Genomic DNA, 24396 nt, shown 5'->3' on the forward strand with positions numbered 1-24396 from the left:
ATTCTAGCACACTTTCCAGGCAGAGGAATTAGGTACACCTGTTGAAGGCAAGCAGGTCATAATTAGAGGATATACTTTTGAACCACCACAGAATCTAACTAGGTTTGTACGAGTATATAAACAGCTGTCCAATACCACGTATTGAATAGTCTATCTTTACTACATCAATTTGAGCCATGACTATTTGCATTTACTAAGAATGTGTGTTGTTACCATTGAAGACCTTCCAGTGGGACAAGATGTGAAAGAAGACAGTGATATTGATGATCCTTACCCTGTATAGGCCTAGGCTAATGTGTGTTTGTGTCTTAGTATTTGACAAAAAGTTTAAAAAGTAAAAAATAAACAATTTCATAAACAGGAAAAAAGCTTATAGAATAAGGATATGAAGAATGAAAATATTTTTGTATAGCTGTACAATGTGTTTGTATTTAAGCTGTTATTAAAAGAGTCAAAAAATTTAAAAATTCATAAGGTAGAAAAGTTACAGTAAGCTAAGGTTAATATATTATTGAAGGAAAGAAAATTTTTAAAAATAAATTGAGTGTAGGCTTAGTGTACAGGGTTTTAAAGTCTACAGTAGTGTACAGTAATGTCCTAGGCCTTCATATTTATTCATGACTCACTTACTGACTCACTCAGAGCAACTTCCAGTCCCGTAAGCTCTAAGCTTATGGTAAGTGCCCTAGACAGGTATACCAGTTTTAATCTTTCATATCGTATTTTTACTGTGTCTTTTCTATGTTGAGATACACAAATACTTACCATTGTGTTACAGTTGCCTACAGTGCTCAGTACTACACTGTACAGGTTTGTAGTCTAGGAGCACAGCCTACAGCCTGGGTGTGTAGTAGGCTGTGCCATTTAGGTTTGTGTAAGTACACTCTATATTGTTTGCACAATGATGCAATTGCCTAACAATGCACTTCTCAGAACGTGTCCTTATTGTTATGCAACAAAGGACTGTGAATGAGAGTTTATTTTGTTTTTCAGTCTGTACTGGCAGTGAATCATACATAGCTCAGTTTATTAGACACGCTGCTTTTCTTGAGCAAAGAAAGAACTAGGAGAGAAACGGGGCTTTGGAACCCTGATGGGGCAATGCTGAAAGAGGAGAAATATCCCAAGGAAGGGAAAGGTGTGTTGCAGAACGATGAAAAATAGGCGGCTTCTCACAGCTGTTCTCAGGGGAAGAGAGGGGGTGGGATGCAGCTCCGCTGGAGCCTAACACGAAGGGCCCTCATCCTGCTGATTGAGTTGTATGGGGACTGCCAGTGCTGTCTCCTGGACAGATGCTGCTTCTGGTCTCCCTGTAGAAGATGCCACTGGAGTTGCCTTTTCAAGGATGGGGACATTTGAAGGCCCTGGACACTCAACTCTGAGGCTGGCTGAGATTTCAGTAGCACCGCCTGGTGGAGGGCAGAGCCAAGCTGATGGCTTGGCACATCAGGTAAAGTAGGGCACAGAGGCACTCCGGATTGGACTGGTAATAGCTAGACTGAAAAGTTTGTATTTAAAGGGATAGTAACTTGGACTTGTTCTGCAATATCCCCACAAGGGCCTGACTGAGTGAGCAAGCATGGAGGGCCGCGGGGATTTCTGGACAGTGGCCATTCCCAGAGTCAGGCAAGAAGGCCTCAGGAGGCTGGGGCGCCCGTTCATGGTGAAGCGGACGCTGCCAGCGCCCTAAAACCCAGGAGGAAGCACACAGGCCCCACAGAGTGGTTGGCAAGATTCACTCGGGGATTAGGATGCTGGCCAGATCGCGGAATTTGAGGCTGGAATCCAAGCTCAACAGGAAAGTAGTGAAATACAAATTGGAAAAACAGGGCTTTGGAGCAGGGAGGGAGCTGGTGCCTGCGTTTCCCACCAATGCTCGTTTAGGAAGACAGGACTGACGCTGGCCGGCCGCCCCCTGCTGGAGGGGATGTGGCATCTCATTGGCTGCCAGGTGTCGGGGTCGGTTACTCCTGGAACCAATGTGAAGAGAGTCTCAGAGGAGGCTGTGGTGGAATCCCCCACGTACCCTTGTTTCTCTCACCTTTATCTCTCGATGCCTTGAGGCAAAGGCCTTCTTCCACCTATAAAGAGAGTTTACGCGTGGGTCTTGGAATCCGGGCACACCAATCCCCAGCTAACGAAATCCCCGAGGTGGGGGATTTGAAAGGGTCAAGTTTGGCCCAAGAACCCGCAGTCCTCTTTTGTCTTCGGCCCTCTATTTCTAAGTGTGGGCTTCTAGCACGGAGGCTCTGGGCAGAGCCCATGCTGTTTTAGGGCTGGGTAGTTTCAATGACGACAGCAATAATTATCACAGTGATGGTGACCTTCACCCCAACAGGACTGCTGTGTGTGAAGCACCCAAGAGAGCCCCTACAACCAACCCGCCAGGAGTCAGCTCCTGAAAACAGGGTCGGAAAAAGTCACTGCCCATCAGAATAAGCTGTTCATAAAAACTGGAAAGGTTAGGAGCTTTGTCTATTTCAAGGGCAACAAATTGCTTTGACCCTGAGGACCCTGAAGGCGAGTTTCCCTCACCGCAGCTCTCAAGACAACAGGGATCAGATTCAGAAGGACACTGCCCCTATAAGGCTCTTGTTTGTCTTGTTTTTAATTCCCGCCCTCTGTCCCCAAATCTCAGTCCTCCATCTGTGAAACGAAATTCAGCCTTGCCTGTCCACAAAATTAAGACAAGGCATCTCGTGTGTGTTAAGATGAAACAAGATCTTAGCAAAAAAAGTAATGATTTCTTTTCCAAAACATTTTTTTACTGTAGTAAAATGTACATAACATAAAATTACCATTTCAATCATTTGTAATTTCAGTGGCATTAAATACATTCACATTGTCCGGCAGCTCTCAAAGGTGTTGGAACCAGAGCGACTCCATCTTGAACAGGGACTGGGCAAAATGAGGCTGAGACCTGCTGGGCTGCATTCCCAGGAGGTTGGCATTCTTAGTCACCGGATGAGTCATTGGCTGCCAGGGAGGCAGGTTGGTTACCCCAGGAACCAATGAATTGCATCTCAGAGGAGGTTTCTCCAGATACAGGTCACAAAGGCCCTGCTGATAAAACAAGATGCGGTAAAGAAGCTGGCCAAAACCCACCAAAACCAAGATGGTGACAAAAGCAACCTCTGCTCGTCCTCACTGCTCATTATAATGTATTTGCATGCCAAAAGTCACTCCCACTAGTGCTATGACAGCTTACAAATGCCATGACAATGTCTAAAAGTCACTCGATGTGGTCTAAGAAGCGGAGGAACCCTCAGTTCTTTCCCAGAAAACTCATGAATAATACACTCTTTGCTTATCACATAATAAAAAAATACCATAACTATACCAAAGAAAAGGAATAAATAACCGAAGTAAGGATACTTTTATCCAAGGAATAAATTTACCAAAGTAAAATAACCAAAGTAAAGGAATAAAAGGGCGGCTACTCCATAGGCAGAGCCCATGCTGCTGCTCTGCCTATGGAGTAGCCGCCCTTTTATTCCTTTGCCTTTCTTAATAAATGTGCTTGCATTTTACTCTGCTGACTCGCTCTTGAATTCTTTCCTTCATGTAGCCAAGAACCCACGTAGCCTCCCAGGCTGAACCCCAGTTTCAGGGTCCATCCTATGACACAAGCATCACCATCTCTTTCCAGAACTTTTTCATCATCCCCAAAACACTCTGGACTAATTAAACACTAACTCCCTATTCCCCCTTCCCCTCAACCCCTGGCAACCACCACTCTCCTTTTTGTCTCCATAAATTTGACCACTCCAGGTACCTCACAGAAGAGGAATCTTACAGTATGTGTCCCTTGTGACTGATTTATTTCACCTATCATAATGTTTTAAGGTTCATCTATGTTGTGGCATGTGTCAGAATTTCCTTCCTTTTTAAGGCTGAATAATCCTCTATTGACTGAATAGATCACACTTTGCTTATCCACTCCTCTGTTGATGGACTCCTGGGTTGCTTCCACTCCTTGGCTATTGTGAATTATGCTGCTATGAATATGAGTATGCAAATACCTGTTTGTGTCCCCACTTTCAAAGCTTTGGTGTATATATCCAGAAATGGAATTGCTGGATCATAGGGTAAGTCTGTGTTTAATTTTTGGAGGAATAGTCATACTGTTTTCCACAGTGACTGTACCACTTTATATTCCCACAAAATTATTTCTTTATATCTGCCTTCCCCCACTAGATAGAACGCAGAGAAGTTACTTTTTCATTTCCAAATCCCCATCACCAGGAACAGTGTCTAGTTCATAACAGAGCTCTATAGAAAACTGTGGGAAAAAAGTGCAATTTATATGCTGCTGCCTCTTCATTTGGCATCTCAGTATGTGGCACACAGAAAGTAGGCACTGAAAAAGGGTTGAAGGAGCTAATGAGTACATGAATGAATGCAGTTACCATTGCTTTTTCCTTGGCCTTTGACTGAGGACAGACATTTTTATAAATTAAGCTACTTAGTTAAATGTAGACCTCTGCCCATGTTTGCTCATCCAGAAGTTTCACTTTAATGCCACTTCAAAGATATTGTTTTCTGTAAATCAGATCATAATTGTGATGAGAGTGATGTAGGGATGTGGCCTGGACTCTCCCCATCACCCCCTGCACAGCCTAATGTATAATGTACATTTTATTCAGGACCACTTTGGGATATGCTGTTGTTCTGTTCCAGAACACAGAATAATGGGGCTTTTTTCTGGGGATGGTGTGGTTCCATCATCAGATAGCAGGTGTGTCATCTGCAGGAACTGGTCTCACTATTCAACCACTGTATGAAAGGTTGGTTCTAGATCAACTCTTTGAAACGTCAAAGTGTTACTTTGGCAAATGCTTTTTTGATATTTCTCAACTAATTTACCTTGAAAAGTTCACCATGAAGTTGAATTGCCTAAACTTATACATTGTATGGGCACTGAGATGCAATTTTTAGGGCTGTGTGGGCATCAGCAATGCCTGCTTTCAATACACTGTAGCTATGCTCAGTGTCATGGACCTTGCAGGGCTGACCTCTTTTGTCCAAGCATTGAAGCCAATCTAAAACTCTTTTCCAAAAATAAAATGTTTTCTTTGCTAATAAGTCACCCTCAACTGCAGGAGAGGCAGCTGTCTGGGCTTCGCTTGCTCTGTTTTGTGCTTGTTCACAGTATATGGCTTTGGCCTTGTTCAGCATCAGGGAGTAGCTGTTCCTTGGGTTATGGAGTTGGATTTAACCCTGAATTTCAGCTGGCCAATCCTCATCAGGAGCTTGGGCAGGAGAAGTAGTACTCTGGTGAATAGTGTCTTCTAATGAAGACATTAGATCATAGATGACCTTGGCTGCATACAACAGTTTATCCAAATAGGGTTAACCAAACAAGTACAATGTGTACCCAAATGATATCAGTGTCCCATGATCCTTCCATCATCCACTGGATGATTTCTTAATTGTAGGTCAAACAAAAGCAAAAGCAGACTTGAAACATTCTCATCCCTCCTTGAAACTGGATCACATTCCATGGTCTCGCTCTTTGAAGTGGTCAGCTGAACAGCTGGATACATGGTCTGGAGCTGGGAGGAGGAGTGCCTTAGTCCATTCCTGCTGCTATGACGAAATAGCTTAGACTTGGTAATTTATAAATAATACACATTTATTTCTCATAATTCTGGTGGCTGGGAAGTCCAAAGTCAAAGTGCCGGCAGATTCAGTGTCTGGTAAGCTCTCTGTGTCCAAGATGGCAACTTGTTGCTGCATCCTCTGAAGAGGACAAATGCTGTGTCCTCATATGGCAGAAGGGATGCAAGGCAAAAGGGCCAGGAAGCCCTCTTGAGCCTCTTTAATAAGGGCATTAATTCCATTCATGAGGGCAGAATCCTCATGACTTTGGGCCTCAACCCAAAAGGCTCCATCTCTTAATACCAGCACAATGAGGTAAGTTTCACCATGAATTTTGGAGAGACATAAACCTTCAAACCATGGCTAAGACTCTGGACTAGGGGATGTTTCTCTAAAGTGGGTGCTTGTCTGCTGCCAAAAGAAGGTGATGAGATGAGGAATGCGAAGTTGAGAAGGGGAGGGTTCGAGATCATCTCGCATTGAGAGAAAGGGGAGTTGAGCAGAGGAGTGTAGTAACAATGGTGGGCCTGGCGATGGCTCAAATGAAGAAGGTGACTGCAGATTTCCCTGTTGCATGCTTGGCTCCTGTGGTGTTCAGAGCTCAACCACACGCTCAGTGAGAGTAGAGGGTTGAGTTTACCCAGGCCTGTAGTTCTGCCTGACAACTGCAGTGAAAAGGCATAGGGGAGGGTGCTGAGCATATTGGCAAGCGTGTTTTCAGAGTCACAGGGCCTGGAATGCAAGGAATGGATAGGGAGGCAAGTGAAGAGAGCTGGTGGGTTGGGAGATGCAGACTGAGAGACCTTCTGAGGTAGAAGCATTTGGAAGAGCATGCTGGGAGGACAAGAAACTGTGGTTAGAGGTGGATGTTCAAGTTTTGGAAGGTGGAATAGCTAGGGGTGATGACAAGGTGTAGGGTGTGACTTTGAGAGTAGACAGTTGGGGCAGCGTAGCACAGAAGGTCACTAAAGGAGGAAATTGTGGAGCCCAGAGCCCAGGGTGGGGGATGGGAGTTGTTTATATGTGTATCTGTTAGGGGTTGAGTTTGGCTGCATATAACAGACAACCCAAATAGCAACAGCTTAAAAGAGACAAGAGTATAATTTCTTCTGACATAGCAAAAAGTGCAGAAGTAGACAGCTCAGGTCTGGCATGGTGACTCCAAGATGTCATCAGCAACCCAGAGTTCATTGAGCTTTTTGCTTCCCAGGGGTATGGCACTCTTCCTCATGATTACCAGATGGCTGCTGGAATTCCAGCAATCACATGCAAATTCCAGTCAGGAGCAAAGAGGAAGAGACACAGTGAAAAAGGGTATACAGCAGCAGAAGGAAGCTCCTCAAATGAACTCTCCTAGAACTCTAGCCAGTAGCTTCTTCTATCACAGTGGCCAGAACTGTGACAAGTGACCATCCTCAGGGCAAAAAAGATGCTGAGAAATGTAGAATTTTGTTCCCACCTTACATTTTCAAAGGAGTTCCATTCGTAACTACAGAATGCTCAGAGAAGAGGCAGCAGATCTAGGCTGTGGAGCAGCAGCTCCTAAGGGCACAGTGGGACGGTTTCAAGACTGAGGAGGATCTGGGATTTGGGTAGCGGAAGGCAGTTCACAGTATCATGGAGGAAATGCTGTGAAAGAGAAAGTTGAAGGCATGGAGGCTTAAACTTTTAATATGACTGCTGAACACAAGGATGAAGGGCAAAGGGAATTCAGATTCATGGTGGCCAGATTAAGACCTTTAGCGGATCTGTCTCCCAGCCCCACATACCCACTTCCAGGTTCTGCTTTTTTATGAAGCTCAACATCTGCAACCTTCATTCTCTGACTCCCTTACATTTTCTTAGGCTTTTTGCTAACGTCTGCCAAAAAGAGGCCCTGGCAGGAGATCAGATGGCACGGGGCAGAGGTAAGGATTCCATGCAACAGGTGCTGGAAGTTGCTGGTGTGGCAATGAAGACTGGGCCCTGGTCAAGGGAGCACTACTTTGGTAGATCCAGAATCAACCATGATAATTGTAACAGTGCAGCAGTAGACACAGGTCCCTGGTGCTGGAATCCAATCCAGGGACAGGAGCAACATGTAGTCACTGAACACCATCTTGCCTTCATGTCACTTTTCCAGTTCTTCTTTCTCCCTCTTACTCTACCAGCTACCTGTGGAGATGTTTAACCTTTTATCTGTAGCTATCTGCTTAGGAATAAAAGAAAAGGCAGCTTATTGCATGACTCAGCTTTCAGCTTGACTTTCTTTTGGCAGAGTGAATTGGGGTCCCAGGTTTTTATATTCCTTTTGCAGTGTCTTTCCTCAACATGCAATTTAATAAAAAAAAATAAAATAAAATAAACCCTAACAAAGTTTGGTGTGTATTCTTCCAGACTTTTCTCTTTGATTTTACATACATTTATCTGAATCCATGCAGATTATGTCATATGTGTCTGTGTGTTTATATACTTTTTTTTGGTGTGCATCATTCTGCAACTTGATTTTTTGAAAAATTTGGTAACTGATCTTGATCTGTCCACATTGTTACACATATGAGATTTTTGTATTTCTTTTAATTAATGGTGTTCAAGTAGCCATTTATGTAATGATGAACATTCAAGTTTTTGCAATTATTTGCTCTTAATAAGGTGCCCTGGTGAACAAACATTCTTGTACATGTGCCAGAGTTTCCCTGGAGTAATTAACCAGTGTGGAATTACAGAGTTGTAGAATGTGTGCATTTTTAGTTTTACTAAAACTAAAGTAAAACTTTAATTTTACAGTTTGCCCAATTGTTCCTCAAAGTGGCCGTGCCCATTTATACTCCCACCCATGGGCAGGAGAGTGTCCTCTCTAATTCTTGATTTTTCTAAGCTGTTTAATTTTGGTTGGGAGATAAAATAGTATCGTTCTGTTTTAGTTTTCATGTCCCTATGGACTAATTTTAGCATTTGAGCATCATCTGATAGGTTGGTGATGGCTACTTCGGGCTGACTTGTGCTTGTGAGGTGGTGTGGCCCATACTCCATGGTTTTCAGTGGCAGGCCTTATAAATGACTCTTTTTGACAAAAAGATTCACTAAGAGGCTTACTGTGATATCTTTAAAAAAATAATATTTTGTGAGTACATAGTAGGTGTATATGTTTATAAAATGTATATACATGAAATTTTTTGATATGGCCATACAATGAGTAATAATCCCATCAGGGTAAATGGGGTATCTATCACCTCAATCATCAGGGTTTCTTGTGCTGCCAGAAAATGCTACTGAGTTGTCAGTTGTCTGAGGCTGTTGACCTGGACAGAGGCAAGGGGGAGAAACCCAGCCCCAGGCCTGGCCAAGAGCAGGACCTGTGCAGATGCCCCCAGAACTGTAGGTGCCAAGCAGTGAGTGGCAGCCCCTTTTGTGGCAAGCCTCTGTGGAGGGCCACTGTTCAGCCTTGGGGTTCATTATATTTCGGGGAAGCTGGACAGTGTTATAGATTCCTTCACATGATATATAATCCTGTGATGAATTTAGATTCCCAGGGTTCAAGCAGCATCCAGTGGGGAACTATAACCTTTCTGCTTTGATAAAATGGAAGAGGGCAGGACAGGGAAGGGCAGTGAAACCTGAGATTGGTTATGGTTACACTTCAGTTAATTTTCTTTTTTTTTTGATGGAGTCTTGCTCTGTTGCCCAGGCTGGAGTGCAGTGGCACCATCTCAGCTCACTTCAATCTCCGCCCCTGGGGTTCAAGCGATTTTTCTGCCTTAGCCTTCCGAGTAGCTGGGACTACAGGTGCGTGCCACCACGCCTGGCTAATTTTTGTAGTTTTAGTAGAGACAGGGTTTCACCATATTGGCCAGGCTGGTCTCGAACCCCTGACTTCGTGACCCGCCCGCCTCGGCCTCCCAAAGTGCTGGGATTACAGGTGTGAGCCTCTACAAGATGCTATTCAGCAAGTTAATGGAGTCACCTTCCCTGCAGACCTCAGTTATATTCTGGCAGGAAAGGATCAACTCATTCTGTTATGGGAGACTCACGTTCAAGTCCAGGCTTTGGGACTCTGTGCCTCAGTTTCCTAACCTGTAACACTGAGTGCTGCCTCCCTCGGGGCGGGGGGATCCTGCTGTTAATAAGCACCAAGCCAGAAATCAGGACCACAAATTCTAGTCTTTGCTCCAACAGGAACTCTCTGGGTAACTTAAGCGTTTTTCCTTAAGTTCTCTCTCTTCCTCAGTTTTTCAATCTGTAAGAGGGTGTAAACATGCCTGTTGCACTGGATCCTGTGGGATTAAAGACGACAGGACGTGTGAAGAGTTTGGATAAACGCCGCGGATATAGCCTTCAGGTGCAAACTCAGGTGTGCGGGAAAGTGGACTGGGAGTCTTTCCAGCCACAAACAACTAAAACCTAACTTTAGATGTAAAGAGTATATGCAGTTTTGGATGAAACCGCTTGGCCGGGGCGATTTCCGGCCTATCTTCCCGGCAAACTGGGCAGCAGGCTGAGAGAAGATTTCCAAAAAATGAGGACAAGCTCTGAAGACCAGCCCCGCATCCTCTGGCTCTTCCAGGGTCGCACGGCCCTGGTCGGCTCCCGCGCGCCTCCTGGTGCCGTGTCCCTGCCACTGCCCAGAAACCACGTGTAAGAAAGTGCTGACAACCTAACTACGCACTATGGTTTCGACCCATCCCAACCAGTAGGGAAGGAGGAGGCGGGGCGGAGGAAAGCGAGGGCCCAATCCCCTCCCGCTTTCCGAGGGGAAGGCGGGGCTCGGGGTTTACCACGTTGGGTTTGTCCGCAGCGCTAATTACTTTTTCCAAAGGCTGTAGGGCTTCACTCCGGCTGGCGCCGCCGCCTAGCGCGCTCCTGCTTCGCCGCCACGGTCCGGGGGCTGCCGGTCCCGGGTACCATGTGTGACGGCGCCCTGCTGCCTCCGCTCGTCCTACCGGTGCTGCTGCTGCTGGTTTGGGGACTGGACCCGGGCACAGGTAGCGCCCCCTCCCACAGCCCTCTTCGCCCCGCATCCTGCGGCTACCTTCCCTGTGCGCTCTCGCGGCGTCCTGGCGGCCCTGGGGCGGCGGCGGGATGGCTGACGGCGCCGGAGCGGAGAAGACGCGGGCCGCTGCCGGAGTACGGGAATCGGGTGGCTCCGTGGCAGGCGCGCCGCCGCCGGGTCTCCGCTTTCCGATGCGCGGCGCCGTCCCGGGAAGTGCTCGGGCGGCTGCGCCGGAGACCCTCCCCGGGTGGCGCCGGCCAGCGTGGAGGTGCCGGGCGAGGGAAGGGAAGGCAGCGCCAGCTCCGGGTCGCTCTGTCCCCGCGCTGGCGCGGCTGGCGGCCAGCGGGAGGGCGGGCGTCCGGGCGGGCCCCGCCGCGCTGACGCGTCTCCTCTTTCCCCGCAGCTGTCGGCGACGCGGCGGCCGACGTGGAGGTGGTGCTCCCGTGGCGGGTGCGCCCAGACGACGTGCACCTGCCGCCGCTGCCCTCAGCCCCCGGGCCTCGACGGCGGCGACGCCCCCGCACGCCCCCAGCTGCCCCGCGCGCCCGGCCGGGAGAGCGCGCCCTGCTGCTGCACCTGCCGGCCTTCGGCCGCGACCTGTACCTTCAGCTGCGCCGCGACCTGCGCTTCCTGTCCCGAGGCTTCGAGGTGGAGGAGGCGGGCGCCGCCGGGCGCCGCGGCCGCCCCGCCGAGCTGTGCTTCTACTCGGGCAGTGTAGTCGGCCACCCCGGCTCTCTCGTCTCGCTCAGCGCCTGCGGCGCCGCCGGCGGCCTGGTACTGCCCGCTCCCCCTCCGGGTCGGCCGGTCGGGTCTGCTGCGGCTCAGGGTGGTCGCCGTGGAGGGTGGGGATGGGGCGCCTCTGCTGGAAGTCCAGCCTCCAGGGGAACCGGAGGGAACCTCCTGCCTTTCCACCTCTCCCCACCCCCCACCCCGGCTTTCGGTACCCACTATAGAGAAAGGGAGTGGGAGGGGCAGCATGGTAGTCCAGCGCCTCTGCGGCCGGTGGAACCCGTGCGTAGCTGGTTGCATGGGGTATACGCCGCCCGCCCTAGGGAGCGCAGATCTGGCAGGGATGAAACTGTCAGGGCTCTGGACAGAGGCGCCTTGGCCCCAGTGTAGACAGAGCACTGCATCTACACCGCTATATCAGCCTGTATGTCACGGGAGTACCTATGTGCGTGTAGGTGTTCTGTTCTTGGACGTGGTGTTGGGGGAGTGGGCTTTCACCTCCCTTCCTTTTGAGTCTTCTCTCTGTACCTGGAACAGGAAGTTTGGAGAGGTACCCAGGCAGGCCGCGGCTCACCCCGCTCTTCTTAGCTGAAACGTAAGAGACAGGAGAGAAAGGGTGTTTGTCTTTGGTTCCTTATACTATTAGTAGGCATTTGTCTGGTGCCCACCCACAACCAGGCCTGAGGGGTGCTTACATTGGTGATGAACCCTATTCCTGCCCCCAGGAGCTCCCTTGCTGTGGTAGTAACTTCCCCGCCCCCAAGTCCCTGGCCTGTTGCATTTGAGGCACCCGTAACAGGTACTCCCGGGGGCCGGGGGGTTCTTGTGTGCACTTGCCCTGCCTGTGCACACACTTGATCATGTGGCTACACTGGTGCCCAGACGAGCACTCAGCTTCTCCATCGTGCCCTGAAAGCAGCACACATGGCCAGCAGATGGGCTGCCCCCAGCGAAGCTTGGTATGGACCCAGAGCATGAACCGCAGGGATGCTCTTTGTCTTCTGTCTTGACTGGCCTCTTTGGAGGCAGTTTCTGATATTAGTTTGTGTCTGTCCTTCCCAGGCACAAGAAACTCCTCCCCACATTTCCACCTTTTCTTGTGCCGCCATCTGGAATTCTCCAGCCCTTACAGAGTCTCTGGCAAATCCTCGAGAATCTACGAAGCCAGAAGACCTGGGGGTGCAAGGTGTTATGTAAGACCTCTCCTTTCTTCCCAGTGCTGTGGGTATCTCTGGGTATAGTTTCCTAGCTCAGCCTGGCTCTCCTTTCAGGAATTTTCTGAATTCTGATTAGGGTATGATCTGCTTTTGCTCAGCTGGGAAAAATAGGCAACTTTGGTGAACCAAGGAAAGTGATATAGACCCTTGGAGGGGGCCTGGTAGGAAGGAGCTAATGTGGACCTGGGGGCAGGGAATGTGGACCTGGGGTGGGGAACGTGGACTTGGGGCAGGGAATGTGGGCTGTGGGCAAGGAGGCTTAAGTAGGAGTGAGAAAGGCTCAGATCACTGTAGGGCTTGGGTCAAGGCTGTATCATGTTCTGGGAGGGACTGGAAGGCCCACATCATTTTTCCTGTTTTTGCCAAAGTGTTTAAAGTCTAAGTCACATCATTGTACTGTACATGGAAACATCTGAATCCCATTTGCTGCGGTTTAGTGAGTTTCTGTAGAGGTCAGAGTTTATACTTCTTGGTGTAAAGTTTCCAGCAAGGAGCTATCTGTGAAGGAGCCGAGGTGGAAAGCTGGATAACATTGATTTAAAATCCTCGCAGAGTGAGGGCTGGGCCCTTTCATAGATGGCATCTCAGCCAGCTTCTCAGCAAGACTGTCCTTCCCTTCAGCACCATGTGAGGGTGCTGTGCTTTAGATAAAGGAACCCGGCCAACAGGCTGAGTTCAGTGTGTGCCAGTGGCGGGTGTACCTCTAAGACTTCAGCTTTTAAATTCTGTTGTTTAGTCTGCCTTGTTCATCCCATTCATGTGAGCTGGACATTGGACACTTCCCCCTCCGTACATGTTGAAGGCAGGAGGGAAGAGACAATGGGGTGACTTGGAGGTGGATCCCTTGCTTGCAAGGTGGCCCTGAAAGTGTAAAGAAAAGAAAGCAACAGAAACTTGGGCTAACCAAGTTTGCATTGCAGACTAGCTTTGACTTTGGTTCTCAGTTCAGGCGGCTGGTGATGTTGTGTTAGTCCCTGTTGACCATGGTGGAAGCTCTGTGAAGTGGAGACGTGGAGTTTTGTGTGTGTATTTGCTACGACAGTCTCGGCTATAAGGTGTGGGAAGGGAGGCTATAAGTGGATGATTTTTGGTGGCCGTGGATGAGGAGCATTTCAAAGTGTCCTTGTATCTAAAAATGAGGAGCAAGAGTCGGCAAACTTCTTTGAAGGATCAGATACATATTTTAGGCTTTGTGCACCACATAGCCTTTGTTGCAGCTGCTCAAAGCTGCCCTTTTAGTGTGAAAGCAGCTACAGCTATGGAAGGCATACAAGCGAATGGATGTGGCTGCGTTCAACAAAACTTCATTCCGGATGTTGAGTATCATGTTAATTGCTGGTAAGTCCCACTGTATCGAACATCTCCTAAAGGGCTCAGCAGAGAGTGTTAAGTGCCTGGGCTGGGGGCACACAGGTTCTGTTCCATGTTGCATGGAATCTGTGCTGTTTATCTCCAGAGATGTTTGCTGTTTAAAGGAGATGCATTATTATAATAGATCATTCCTTAGCTGTTTAGGGGCCATGGAGAGTAAAGCACCTGTTCTATTTTTGCTCCTTCTTTTGACAGCAGACAGTCATGGGCCTGCGGCGTTCCTTTCTTAGTGTCTTATCTTGAAAAGCTAGGCCAACTGAGCTTTTTGGATCTTCAAAGACTATATAGACTTAAGTATTGATTGTTTTCTGTTTATGCTTCTTCATTGTATTTACATTTCCAAGAGTCTTTAGAGCATAGGCTTTTTGGAAGTGTTTTTATGAGCATATCATTTCAAAGCATGAACTTTAGGTGTATGAGGAGGGCCTTTCCAGTCCTCAAGAATGTATGTAAGTTCGGATCAACTGCCTCTGTGACCAGGACCGGATCGTGGAAGGCCAGTGGAATTGGAATCAGGCTGAACTTCATAGGTAGACAGGCTAGCAGAGAAGGCACTTCAAGATCAGTATGAGTGTCAGGCTGTGAAAAGAATCTGTGCAGCTTGTCCAAAGTGAGTGGCTGGAGGGCTTGTTTTAGGAAGAGTGAACGAGAGGAGGGGACGGCTGGAGGCCCCTGCTGTCGGGTTTGGTCTGCCGAGCAGTGGCCATCCTTCCTTGGATGATACTCACAAAGCTTGGGAAGGCCTCCCACTGGAATGTGTCCACCCCTTCTTGGCCAAGGCTGTGGCCTGCCAGGGGCACACTGTGAAATGGGGAGACCGGACAGACCACCAGGGAGCTCTGGGCTGCAAAACATTAAGCCATAACCACTTTCCAGGGCACCTTGAAGGACTGTGAGAAGGTCAGGGATCCTCCTACCATAGCTCCTCTGTTGTCACAGCCACATGCTGTAGGACTCTTATTTGGAATCACTGGGGTCAACCTGGTGGCCCAGCTCATCCTCACTCCGGCTGGTCAGCCTGACTGCAGACCATGTGTCCATGTTGGTAGCACGTCATTTGTGGGACATAGGACGTTCATAGTTCTGTACAGCTGTTCCAGTCCACTGGAGAACTTTTAGAGAATGCTCACCTCTAATTTCTAGGGGAGCAAGTGTAGTCCAGGTAAGAATAGATGGGGGCAGCCGGGTGCGGTGGCTCACGCCTGTAATCCCAGCGCTTTGGAAGGCCAAGATGGGCAGACCACCAGCACACGAGTTCAAGACCAGTCAGGCCAACATGGTGAAACCTCGTCTCTACTAAAGATACAAAAAATTAGCTGGGCATGGTGGTGGGCGCTTGTAATTCTGGCTACTCGGGAGGCTGAGGCAGGAGAATCACTTGAACCTGGGAGGTGGAGCTTGCAGTGAGCTGAGATCCCACCAATGTACTCCAGCCTGGGAGAGCTCAGCCAGCTGATGAGTAGGCAGCTTAGGTTAGAAGTGTTGAGGACCCCACTTTTAAGAGGGCAGCCTGCATTTGCATGACTCCTGTGATGAAGAAGCAGGTTTGGGATGTTACTACCTCTCTCTTTAGAAAAGAGTTATCAAACCCTTTTGATTGATTTATAAAATTGCCCAGCTTTATAATGCAGCCTCACTCGATGGAGAACAGCTGAGTAGGAATTAGTCTTGTCAAAAATGATATGGTGTGGAGACCCATTGGAAGGGACTGCATTAGAATACATCATTATATTGAGACAGGTCTGAGGAAAGTACGTAGTCCTAAGTGATTACCTAGTATTGCTGAAGAATTGCTCGTGTGCAGAATAAATATATTTGGAGAATACAGAGAATACAAAGCACATATATAGAACTTTGTAAAAAGAAACAATTGAGTGGATGTTAAGGGGCACTTTGGCAGGAATCGAAGAAGGGCAAAGACAGTTTCGTGAAGTTTGGAGGCATGGAAGTATTGGAGGGAAGAACTCAGAAAGTTCTAAGGCCTCTGGCTGCCACCTCTGGAACAACATTCCTGTGGCCTCATGGTGGCTTCTCTTCACACCCGTTTGTCCTCTCCAGCACTGCATACTCTTGTGTTCCTCCTGATTGTCCAGGGCTTCATCCAGCTGCAGCTCTCCAGGCTGGGCTGACTCCTCTTAGGATGCCAGGCACTGACTGCTTCTGCACCAAGCTCCCCAGTAGCATCGCCTAGGACACATATTGGATTTTCCCACTTTGAACTTTTGTTTAGTTGACAACATTTTTAAAAAAATGAAAAAGAAGTAAAAGATGGGATGATGAACTGAAGCAGTTTTCTTTGACTGATTGCATTCTTGGAGCTTATTTCCTGAACTCTGAAATACTGCAGTTGCGTGATCTTGGATGTGTGTGATGGGGAAGATGTTTTTTGCAGCCAGTACATCTGAGGGAACCATGCAGAGTCGTTGGTTAACTTTTCCCTGGACCTGCTTCTGTGCACAGGTCCCCAGATGCATGGTCACATTCTTGCTTCTTAGGAAATGAAACCGTATGGCCATTCAGAGCTGCGATCTTGAGCAAGTCATTTAAGTCCTTTGAACCTTTCTGCCTGCAGCCGTACAGGGGTAAATAACATGGGCCTTGCAAGGCTGTTGATAGAATGGAAGAAGATAAAGTCTGTGAAATCATTTAGTGAGAGCCTGGCACATTAAGGCATTAAAAACAGGCTTCTTCTCTTGCCCTGCAGGCTGTTCCCAGACTTTTCCAGTTATACATCAGCTGATCAGTCATCGCTGTTACCTGAATGAGCCGATCATTATCACACACCTGCCATGTGCAGGATGCTCTGGTAGGCCGCCCAGCAAGGCTCAGAGAGAAAGACAATGCAGGCCCTGTCTGGGAAGACAGTCCCAGCCTCCTGGAGGAAGGTGTGCTGGAGCCTGGAACTAGGCAGGGCGGGGTTTCAGGGAGGGAGGAAGGTAGGCTTCAGATTCCAGGAGGGAGGAGTGATGGAAAAGGCACTGAGGCCCCATTGTCCTGAGATAAGGGACCCATGAGTGGATTGGTGGGGTGGTGGTTTTAAGGGAGAGATGGGGGTAGAGGAACTGAACTGGCAGGCATGTGGATTAAATGGGGCAGGTCTATGGGTGCCAACCAAAGGCATTTGGACTTTATCCTAGAGCAGTGGTTCTCAGCCTTGAGCCCGCATTACAGTCCCCTGGAGGGCCCGTTAAACTGATGGCTGGGCCCCACCCTGGAGTTTTTGATGTAGCAGGCCTGGGGTGGGCCTGAGAGCTTGCATTTCTTGCAAGTTCCCCAAGGGATGCTGATGCGGCCATTCTAGGAGGACACTCTGAGGGTCACTGGCTGAGAGGCAATGGAGGATGGGTAGTTGAGGAATCCTGGGGATAGTTGTATGGGGAGGACTGGAGGAGAGGAGCACTTAGAGCAGGGCGGTGACCAGGCTCAAGCCTCCAAGGCAAGCCTCAGAAAGGAAGGAAGTCCACAGGAGAGGGACTCTGAAGGGCAGGCTGGCAGTCCGTTTTGGCTGGCTGACACTGACTAGTGGTCTGAAAGGGCTGACACTGAAGTGAGGGACCCTGACATTACTGAGGAGAGGCCTGCTTTGGGAAGAAGACCAAGCATCTGTGCTCAGGCATTTCACATTTGAGGTGGTGGCAGCAGGACTGGGGGAGGGGCCCTCTGGGTGATGCCTCAGAAGGGGTGCAGGTTGGGAAGCCCCGCATGGCTGTGTTGTGTGGGGGAGGCTCCTTTCACGGGAAGAGGTGCATGCCCACCGGAGAGTCAGAGGCAGGGCGGGAGGATCTGCAGTCACACCGTGGCTTTTTCTTCTTGGAAGCAGGTTGGTCCCTACAGGAAGCAAACTCACCACCCCTTTGGCCCCATCCTCTCAACCCATCTTGACCTAGAGAAGGAGACCTAAGACCCACTCCCGTTAACCGAGGAGCCACAGACTCCTGAAGAAAGGCAATTCCGTTGCCATCTTTGTGGAGTCATGTGACTTTGTCCCCTCCCACAGAGGCATACTGCTTTGAAGCATACAGGAGAGACTTTCTCTGTTATCTTAACTGCATTTTCTGAGTGAACTTGTGCTAACATTAGGTGATAAAAACGGCTGTGTCTTTCACACTCTCCACACTGCAGTGAGAGCTAGTCCTGCTTCAGGCAGGAGGTGGTGTGGAGTGAACAATACCTGATTTACAACTCTGTCTTAACAGAACCCTTCAAAGCAAGTACCCACAACAAAGAGAGTTGAAAGGTAACCACTCACAACTGCTGAAATATCAAGTTATTGCCTGATCCATTTTATTTGACCCACACTTCTTTAGTATAGCATACCAAATCCTGCAAAACTTAAGATTTCTCTTTTAAGAGCACCATTTCATTGGGGGCTTTGTTATATCCCTTAAAACCAAGGGGCCTGAGGGTTGCCGGTTCTGTCTGCCATAGGCATTTATTTCTACACAGTTTGTCTCTTTGGAGGACGGTTGCAGGCCTCCTGTATCTAAGGCACAGGCTCATTGCTGGTATTTCTTTACCACCATCAGTGGGACAGAAGAGGCCTTGGACAAACATTTCCCTGAGTCTCCCTTCTCCACATAGATGGTGACTGCAGGAGTCACACAGATCCAAGAAGCCCTGCTCAGCTCTTGGGGCCACGTGCAGTGGTGGGCTAGAAGCAAGGGTAGTGCGCAGAGCTCCATGGAGGAAAGCCCGGGTTCCAGATCCGAGGACCTCTCTACATGGAATCAAGGCAGTAGGTGTCCAGGGTCTCCAGCACCCAGTTAAACGCTAGGACGGCGCTTCTCAACCCTGGCTACACATTGAATTTTCCTGGTCACCTTTGAAAACATATCAGTTCCTTGGGCTCCACCCTAGATATTCTGATTCACTTGGCCTGGAGTAGGGCTGAGGCATCAGGAGTTTTCAAAGCTCCCCAAATCATATCAATATGTAGCCGGGGATGAGAAGCCCTGAGCAAGGGGGTTGCAGGCAGTCCTTACAGGTAACTGCATTTTCAGTCACATATTTTCTTTTTGAGTAACTGTTATGTGGCAGTCATTGACAAAAACAGGAGTAATAATTCTGATCTTGCCTCAGTGGAACAAACCGCTAGGTCGTGAAAGTGTCCTATAACATGCGGTAGTGGGCTGGAATTTAAGAGTGCAGGGGGCTGCAGGGAAGGGGGGTTTATTTAGGGAAGAGAGGAGTGAGGGAGCGAGAAGGAGGGCTGGTGGGTATTTTGGCGTAAGACTGCGTGTAATGCACAGGTGGCACTTCTCAACAGGACGTTTGACCACTGGTGGTGTGCTGACAATGGCAGTGTTAGAGACGCTTGAAGGAGGCTAGGGACAGTGAGGGAGGAGGAGGCAGGGCCCTTCCTCATGCTGGTTCCCGGGGTGAGGGCCCTGTGCAGCCCCTCCCTGCTGGTGCTACTCCTGGCCACATCCCTGCTTGAGGTTGGAGCCCAAGAGGGCAAGTGGCTGCCAGGTTGAGGACCCACTAGTCCATGTATCCATCATTCCCCAGCATTGCTGTTTTCTTCCTTAAGTTTATAGAAACCAGCACATGGGGTCCCTGAGAATTGTAAAGAAAAACCTTCCCTAAGGTGCTAAGTGATGCTTTGCATGTATATATGAGTGTGTCTGTGTAGGATTTCTCACCAAGGTGAGATCTCCCTGTCTTGAAAAACTTGTTCGGCCTTAGAACTAACAGCTAACGGCTTTTTATACCGGGGTTTGTGAATACAAACTCTAGACTGAACGAATAAGAACTGGCTTTGAAAGTGCTAGATTGCGGGGAGGGGTTTGACCCACAGCCAGGGTGTTTCCACGTGAGTCCAGCCCCTCATTAGAGTGAAGCGTATCCTCTAGGGAGCAGGGGTTTCCTCCCACGCGGGGCTGCATCCCACGCGCTGTGCCGTACCCTGCCCACCCTATCTTGACCGCTGAAGTTTTCAGGTGTTCTGCACCGAGGCTGCGTTGTGCACAGCTATGATGGAGCTCTGCAGATCCCACTGTGGCCACCCTCTTCCATTTCTTCGGTTTCCGTAAAGTTTCCTAGTGAACAAACTCAAGTTTTCACTTTAAAGGAGAGGGAGGAAAGCTGTGCTCTCCTGCAGGTCATGCAGTGCCACTTTGAGACAGTTTTATTTGGGCAGTAAACTCTTTGAGTTGTTCTTGGCAAAAGTTCTAATGAAATGGAAACCTTGAAATATGCTTAGAGCGGTAAGTATGGCCTCACCCTGTATCTTGGGGATGCAAGGTTGCAGGCGATCTTATTAGTTGATCTGATGTACTTTCCAGGAATCTTGGTACCGGTGCATCCTTTCAGAACGTAGAGGGGGTCTATCTCATTTGGCTTAAGTGAGCTTTATACTTGAGCCTGGAGTTAGCTCTGCGTGTGGGAGGGAGTGCTGCTTCTCCAAGTGTGGTCCCTGTATTACATGGGACCTTCTTAAAAATGCACATTCTTGGGCTCCAGCAGGACCTCCAGGTGATTTGGGTGCACGCTAGGCTTTGAGAACCAATGTGTGTCATGGCTTTTGAAAAGTGAGGGTGAAAGAGGGAGACAAGAAAGGATATCGTGACCCCCTGAGACTCATCCCCCAGATCTCCTGAATCTGTGCAATCAAAGGCAGTTCAGGATCGTTCCCAGGAGAAGGGGATGGTGACTGCATCGATCAGTGTACAAACCAGGTCCTCCCCTGGCCCTGCCTGGGTTCGATTTCCTTGAGAAATTTACCATTTTGATTCCACATAAGAAGGGAAACTAGCAGCAGGTGCCTGGGGAAGGAGGGCAAATTGTTTTGATGCTGTCAAAACAATACTAACATTACTTTTAATATACCCAGGATAAGATACATTTTTCCATTAGGAATATAAATATCATTCCCAACAATTTCAGTGTTGCCTCCCAGGTGGACTTTTGTGAGGATGATTTTTAAAGTAACTTAAAAAATAATTTTAAAATAAAAAATTTGATAATGAAATAGTTCATCTTCTCTGAAAGGCAACATGGAAAATGGATGTTGTTGTACCTGTGTCTGTATCCCCACCCCCAACGCAGCTGCTCTGTGGTATGTTTGTAAGTCACACAGAAGCTCACTCTTGGGCTCAGGTAAATCTGACCAATTTGCAAAGAAAAGAGCCCAGACATGGAACTCACACCTAGGTGACCTTGCCTGCTCCTCTGGCAGTGGAGGGAGCCATGGGCATGTGTGAATGAGGATGACCGACATTGCGTTTCCTTCTCCTTTCTGGACAGGTTGGCCTCATTCAGCTTGGGCAGGAGCAGGTGCTAATCCAGCCCCTCAACAACTCCCAGGGCCCATTCAGTGGACGAGAGCATCTGATCAGGCGCAAATGGTCTTTGACTCCCAACCCTTCTGCCGAGGCTCAGAGATCTGGGCAGCTCTGCAAGGTTCTAACAGGTGAGTCAGGGCAGCAGCATGACCGGCTTAGAACACACGCACAGCCCGCATCCTTTGTGTGTCTCCAAGTGCACTGAAGCCACGTGAGTGAGAACTTACCTTCCCCTATATTTCAAAAGCTGTTTTATTGCCCTAAGACCACTTCCTTTTCCTTTCTATGTGTCTTAGTGTCAGCAGCCCTTTGAAAAAGTCATCGTTTTATTTCTGCAAGGAACCCATGATCTCTTTCATGCAGTACCTCAATTTTATATATCAAGAGCAATTGAGGTCCAAAAATCCTCTAGGGCTTATTGATCAAACCCCAGGTTTGTAGCCAAGCTTGGATGAGAATTCCCTCCTCCTGGTGCCCTGACAAGGAGCTCACTCTTAATAATAGTGTGGCCCTTGGGCCAGCAGCATCAGCATCACCTGGGAACTTGTTAGAAATGCACGTTTTCAGGCCAGACCTGTGAATCAGAAACTCTGGGGGAGGGTCCAGTAATCTCTAGTTTCATGGGCCCTCCAGATGTGTGCTAAAGTGTGAGAACCACTGCTTTAAAAAATGCCATGCACTGGCTTGTCCCCCAGCATCCTGATCTTTTTTAGTCTGGGGTATGATTTGGGTTCCAGTGTTTTTAAAAGTGATTTTAATATGCAGTGTAGGGGGAGAACCTGGGGCTCTTATACTCTGGGTCTTTCTTTGAGCATCCTTAATGTTGATTACCCATCACATGTTTAAGAACATTTCATGGGGCTGCAAATGTCTCCAGATGAAGTTGGATCACAGGTGGCATTTCCTCCCAGGAGATCGTGGGACCCCACTGCTGACTTCTGGGGGCTGTGCTTCTGTAGTTTAAAGACTTACCTTTGTATGAAAATGCAGTGTGTCTTAGTTTAGTATTCTGGTGATATTGGAAACAATGGGTCTTGGTTTAGTATCCTGGTGACATTGGGAATAAATTATGTGACTGCTTTAGAATTACCTTGTTATTTGCAAACAGGTTTTGCAGTTGAGCTCAGCTGCTGTGTGTGGACGTGATGGAAGTAGGTCGACTTTCTCCTTAGCCTAGTCTGGGTGGGCAGGGTGGATATTAGAGGTGATTGTGCTGGATAGAGGGCATCTCTGAAACCTCAGGAGAGCTTTGAGTCTCAAATGGAGTCATTAGGGTTTTTCTGTTTTTTTCTGCATCCTTACAAAAGTAAGGAGGACCAAATAAAATTACTAGTACCTAAAAAATACCATTTAATAGGAAACAGGGTCTTTGGTAAGTCTCATGGTTGTGTGTGGGCTTGATGTCAGTATGGCTTTTTTTTTGGAGACACGGTGTCACTCTCTCACCCAAGTTAGAGTGCAGTGGTATGATCATGGCTTGCCACAGCCTTGACCTCCTGCGCGCAGGTGATCCTCCCTTCTGAGTAGCTGGGACCACAGGCGTGCACCACCACACCTGGCTAATTTTTGTTTTGGTAGAGGTGGGGTTTCGCCATGTTGCCCAGGCTGGTCTTGAACCCCTGGGCTCAAGTGATCCTCCCGCCTTGGCCTGCCAAAGTCCCTAGATTATAGGCATGAGCCACTATGCCTGACCCTCCCCAGTGTGCTATTTTTAACCTGAGCCCCTGACTCTACCTCGTTCTGTCTTGACGTACCGGCGCAGAGGCAGAGAGATTTCTCTACGGCAGTGGTTCTCAGTCCTGGGTATACCTTGGCCTCACCTGTGGAGCTTTAACAACTCCTCACGCCTGGGTCCCACCCACAGAGAACCACTTTAATTAGACATCCTGAGGACATCTGGCAATGTAAAGGCTCCCAGGTGGTTCTGATGTTCAGCTGGTATTGAAAACCACATCACTAAGGACTGTTAAACCTGAGGAATAGCACCTGTGGGCCATCAGGAGTGGATTTTCCCATTTGAGCACCTTCAAGCAGGGCCATGCAATGAAACAAAGGATAAATATGTCTTCTCACTGTTCCCTCTGCTCACGCCACCGTTCATCAGCCGCTAGTCCATGGTCAGAACTCAGCATGCTTGTAGATGAGATAATGGGATGTTTGTCTAATGACCACCTTCCATCCTCTTTAGTCGTGTGATACTGAGGATCACTGACAACATGATAAATGGTGCTTGTGTTTGTCTTTTTGTCTCTAAGAAGAGTTTTGAGGCATTCTTTTGATAGACTGTTTAGCCTTTAATGAGGAAATAAAATTAACAAAACCAGGGTGGGGTGGATGTGATGGAAAAAGTTAAAACAAGAGCAGCCATTCAAGACTGTAGGGAGAAATTTCTGAACTTGCTTAAAAATATAATCTCTCCTTCCCTGCTCTCAAACCTTGCATCAGCTTGCTTTGAGCAGGCTGTAATGTGCATATTTAAGGTTGTGCCAGACTCAGTCTCTGCGCTAGTGAGGAACACAGACGCAGAGGAGAGTTACATATTTTGCTTCTGGTCCTTCTTGCATTGCATGAAATATTCAGTAAATGTGGCTGTCCTGAGAAGGACAACGGGCCTTTTAATAGGCTGAGCTAATGAGCAGTTAGGCCCTATCTCGTTTGGATTAGCTTTCAAGCATCAGGAGTTTAGAAATCAGGAAAATTAAATTTACTGGGACATCTGCAAAGTACATTCTTGAAGTTTCCTAGAAGTTTCCTAATCTTTCCTAGAAAGATTAATCAGGTTAATCCAAGATTTCCCATGGGAACGTGCTCTTCCTGGCTGAACATGGCAGCCATAGGTTTCATGCCCTGTTGTTGACCCTGTGTTATGATAGCCTTGAACATGGTCTGAGAGTAGCCTTGTCTGCTCTTGCAGGTGAGGAGGAGTCTGAGAAACTTCCTCCGTGAAGCACTCAGTGTACTTGAAAGGTGAGCCCAGGTGCACCGCTGTGCTGATCAGGATTTTATGTCCGAGCAGGGGTGGGGGCTAGAAGGACTGACACAGCAAAGGCCACCTGGGAAATGTTTCTTTCCCTTGGACACTACTGAGGTTGCATTTCTAGTGGTCTTTGGGGCTTCAGGCGAGGGGACAGTCTGATCCTGTTTCCTACATTGCTTCTAATTTTGGGGGCCTGATAAACTGATCCATAAAATAGCACTCCAGGTTGGAACTTGGCAAACTAAAATA

At 48.3% G+C, this 24396-nt stretch overlaps 1 protein-coding gene and 1 pseudogene across 5 annotated transcripts in view; both read left to right on the forward strand.

Moving 5' to 3' along the window:
* The first annotated feature begins 468 nt into the window (after positions 1-468).
* Positions 469-2813, forward strand: LOC116275751 (annotated as a pseudogene).
* Positions 2814-10373: 7560 nt separating this feature from the next.
* The window catches only part of ADAMTS17 (ADAM metallopeptidase with thrombospondin type 1 motif 17), a 366725-nt gene continuing 352702 nt past the window's right edge, over positions 10374-24396 (forward strand). For 2 of the 5 annotated variants that reach the window (XM_021940905.2, XM_021940907.2), the window contains exons 1-3: positions 10375-10562; positions 10974-11344; positions 21133-21298. In XM_021940905.2, coding sequence (XP_021796597.2) covers positions 10484-10562; positions 10974-11344; positions 21133-21298 — 616 coding nt within the window. In that variant the 5' untranslated portion in view covers positions 10375-10483. Of the gene's footprint in view, positions 10563-10973; positions 11345-11384; positions 13855-21132; positions 21299-24396 lie in introns of those variants that run through there. The other 3 variants (XM_021940906.2, XM_021940908.2, XM_021940909.2) reach the window with 3 other exon arrangements.

This window comes from Papio anubis, chromosome 7 (assembly GCF_008728515.1).
Source record: "Papio anubis isolate 15944 chromosome 7, Panubis1.0, whole genome shotgun sequence".
Lineage (NCBI taxonomy): Eukaryota > Metazoa > Chordata > Mammalia > Primates > Cercopithecidae > Papio > Papio anubis.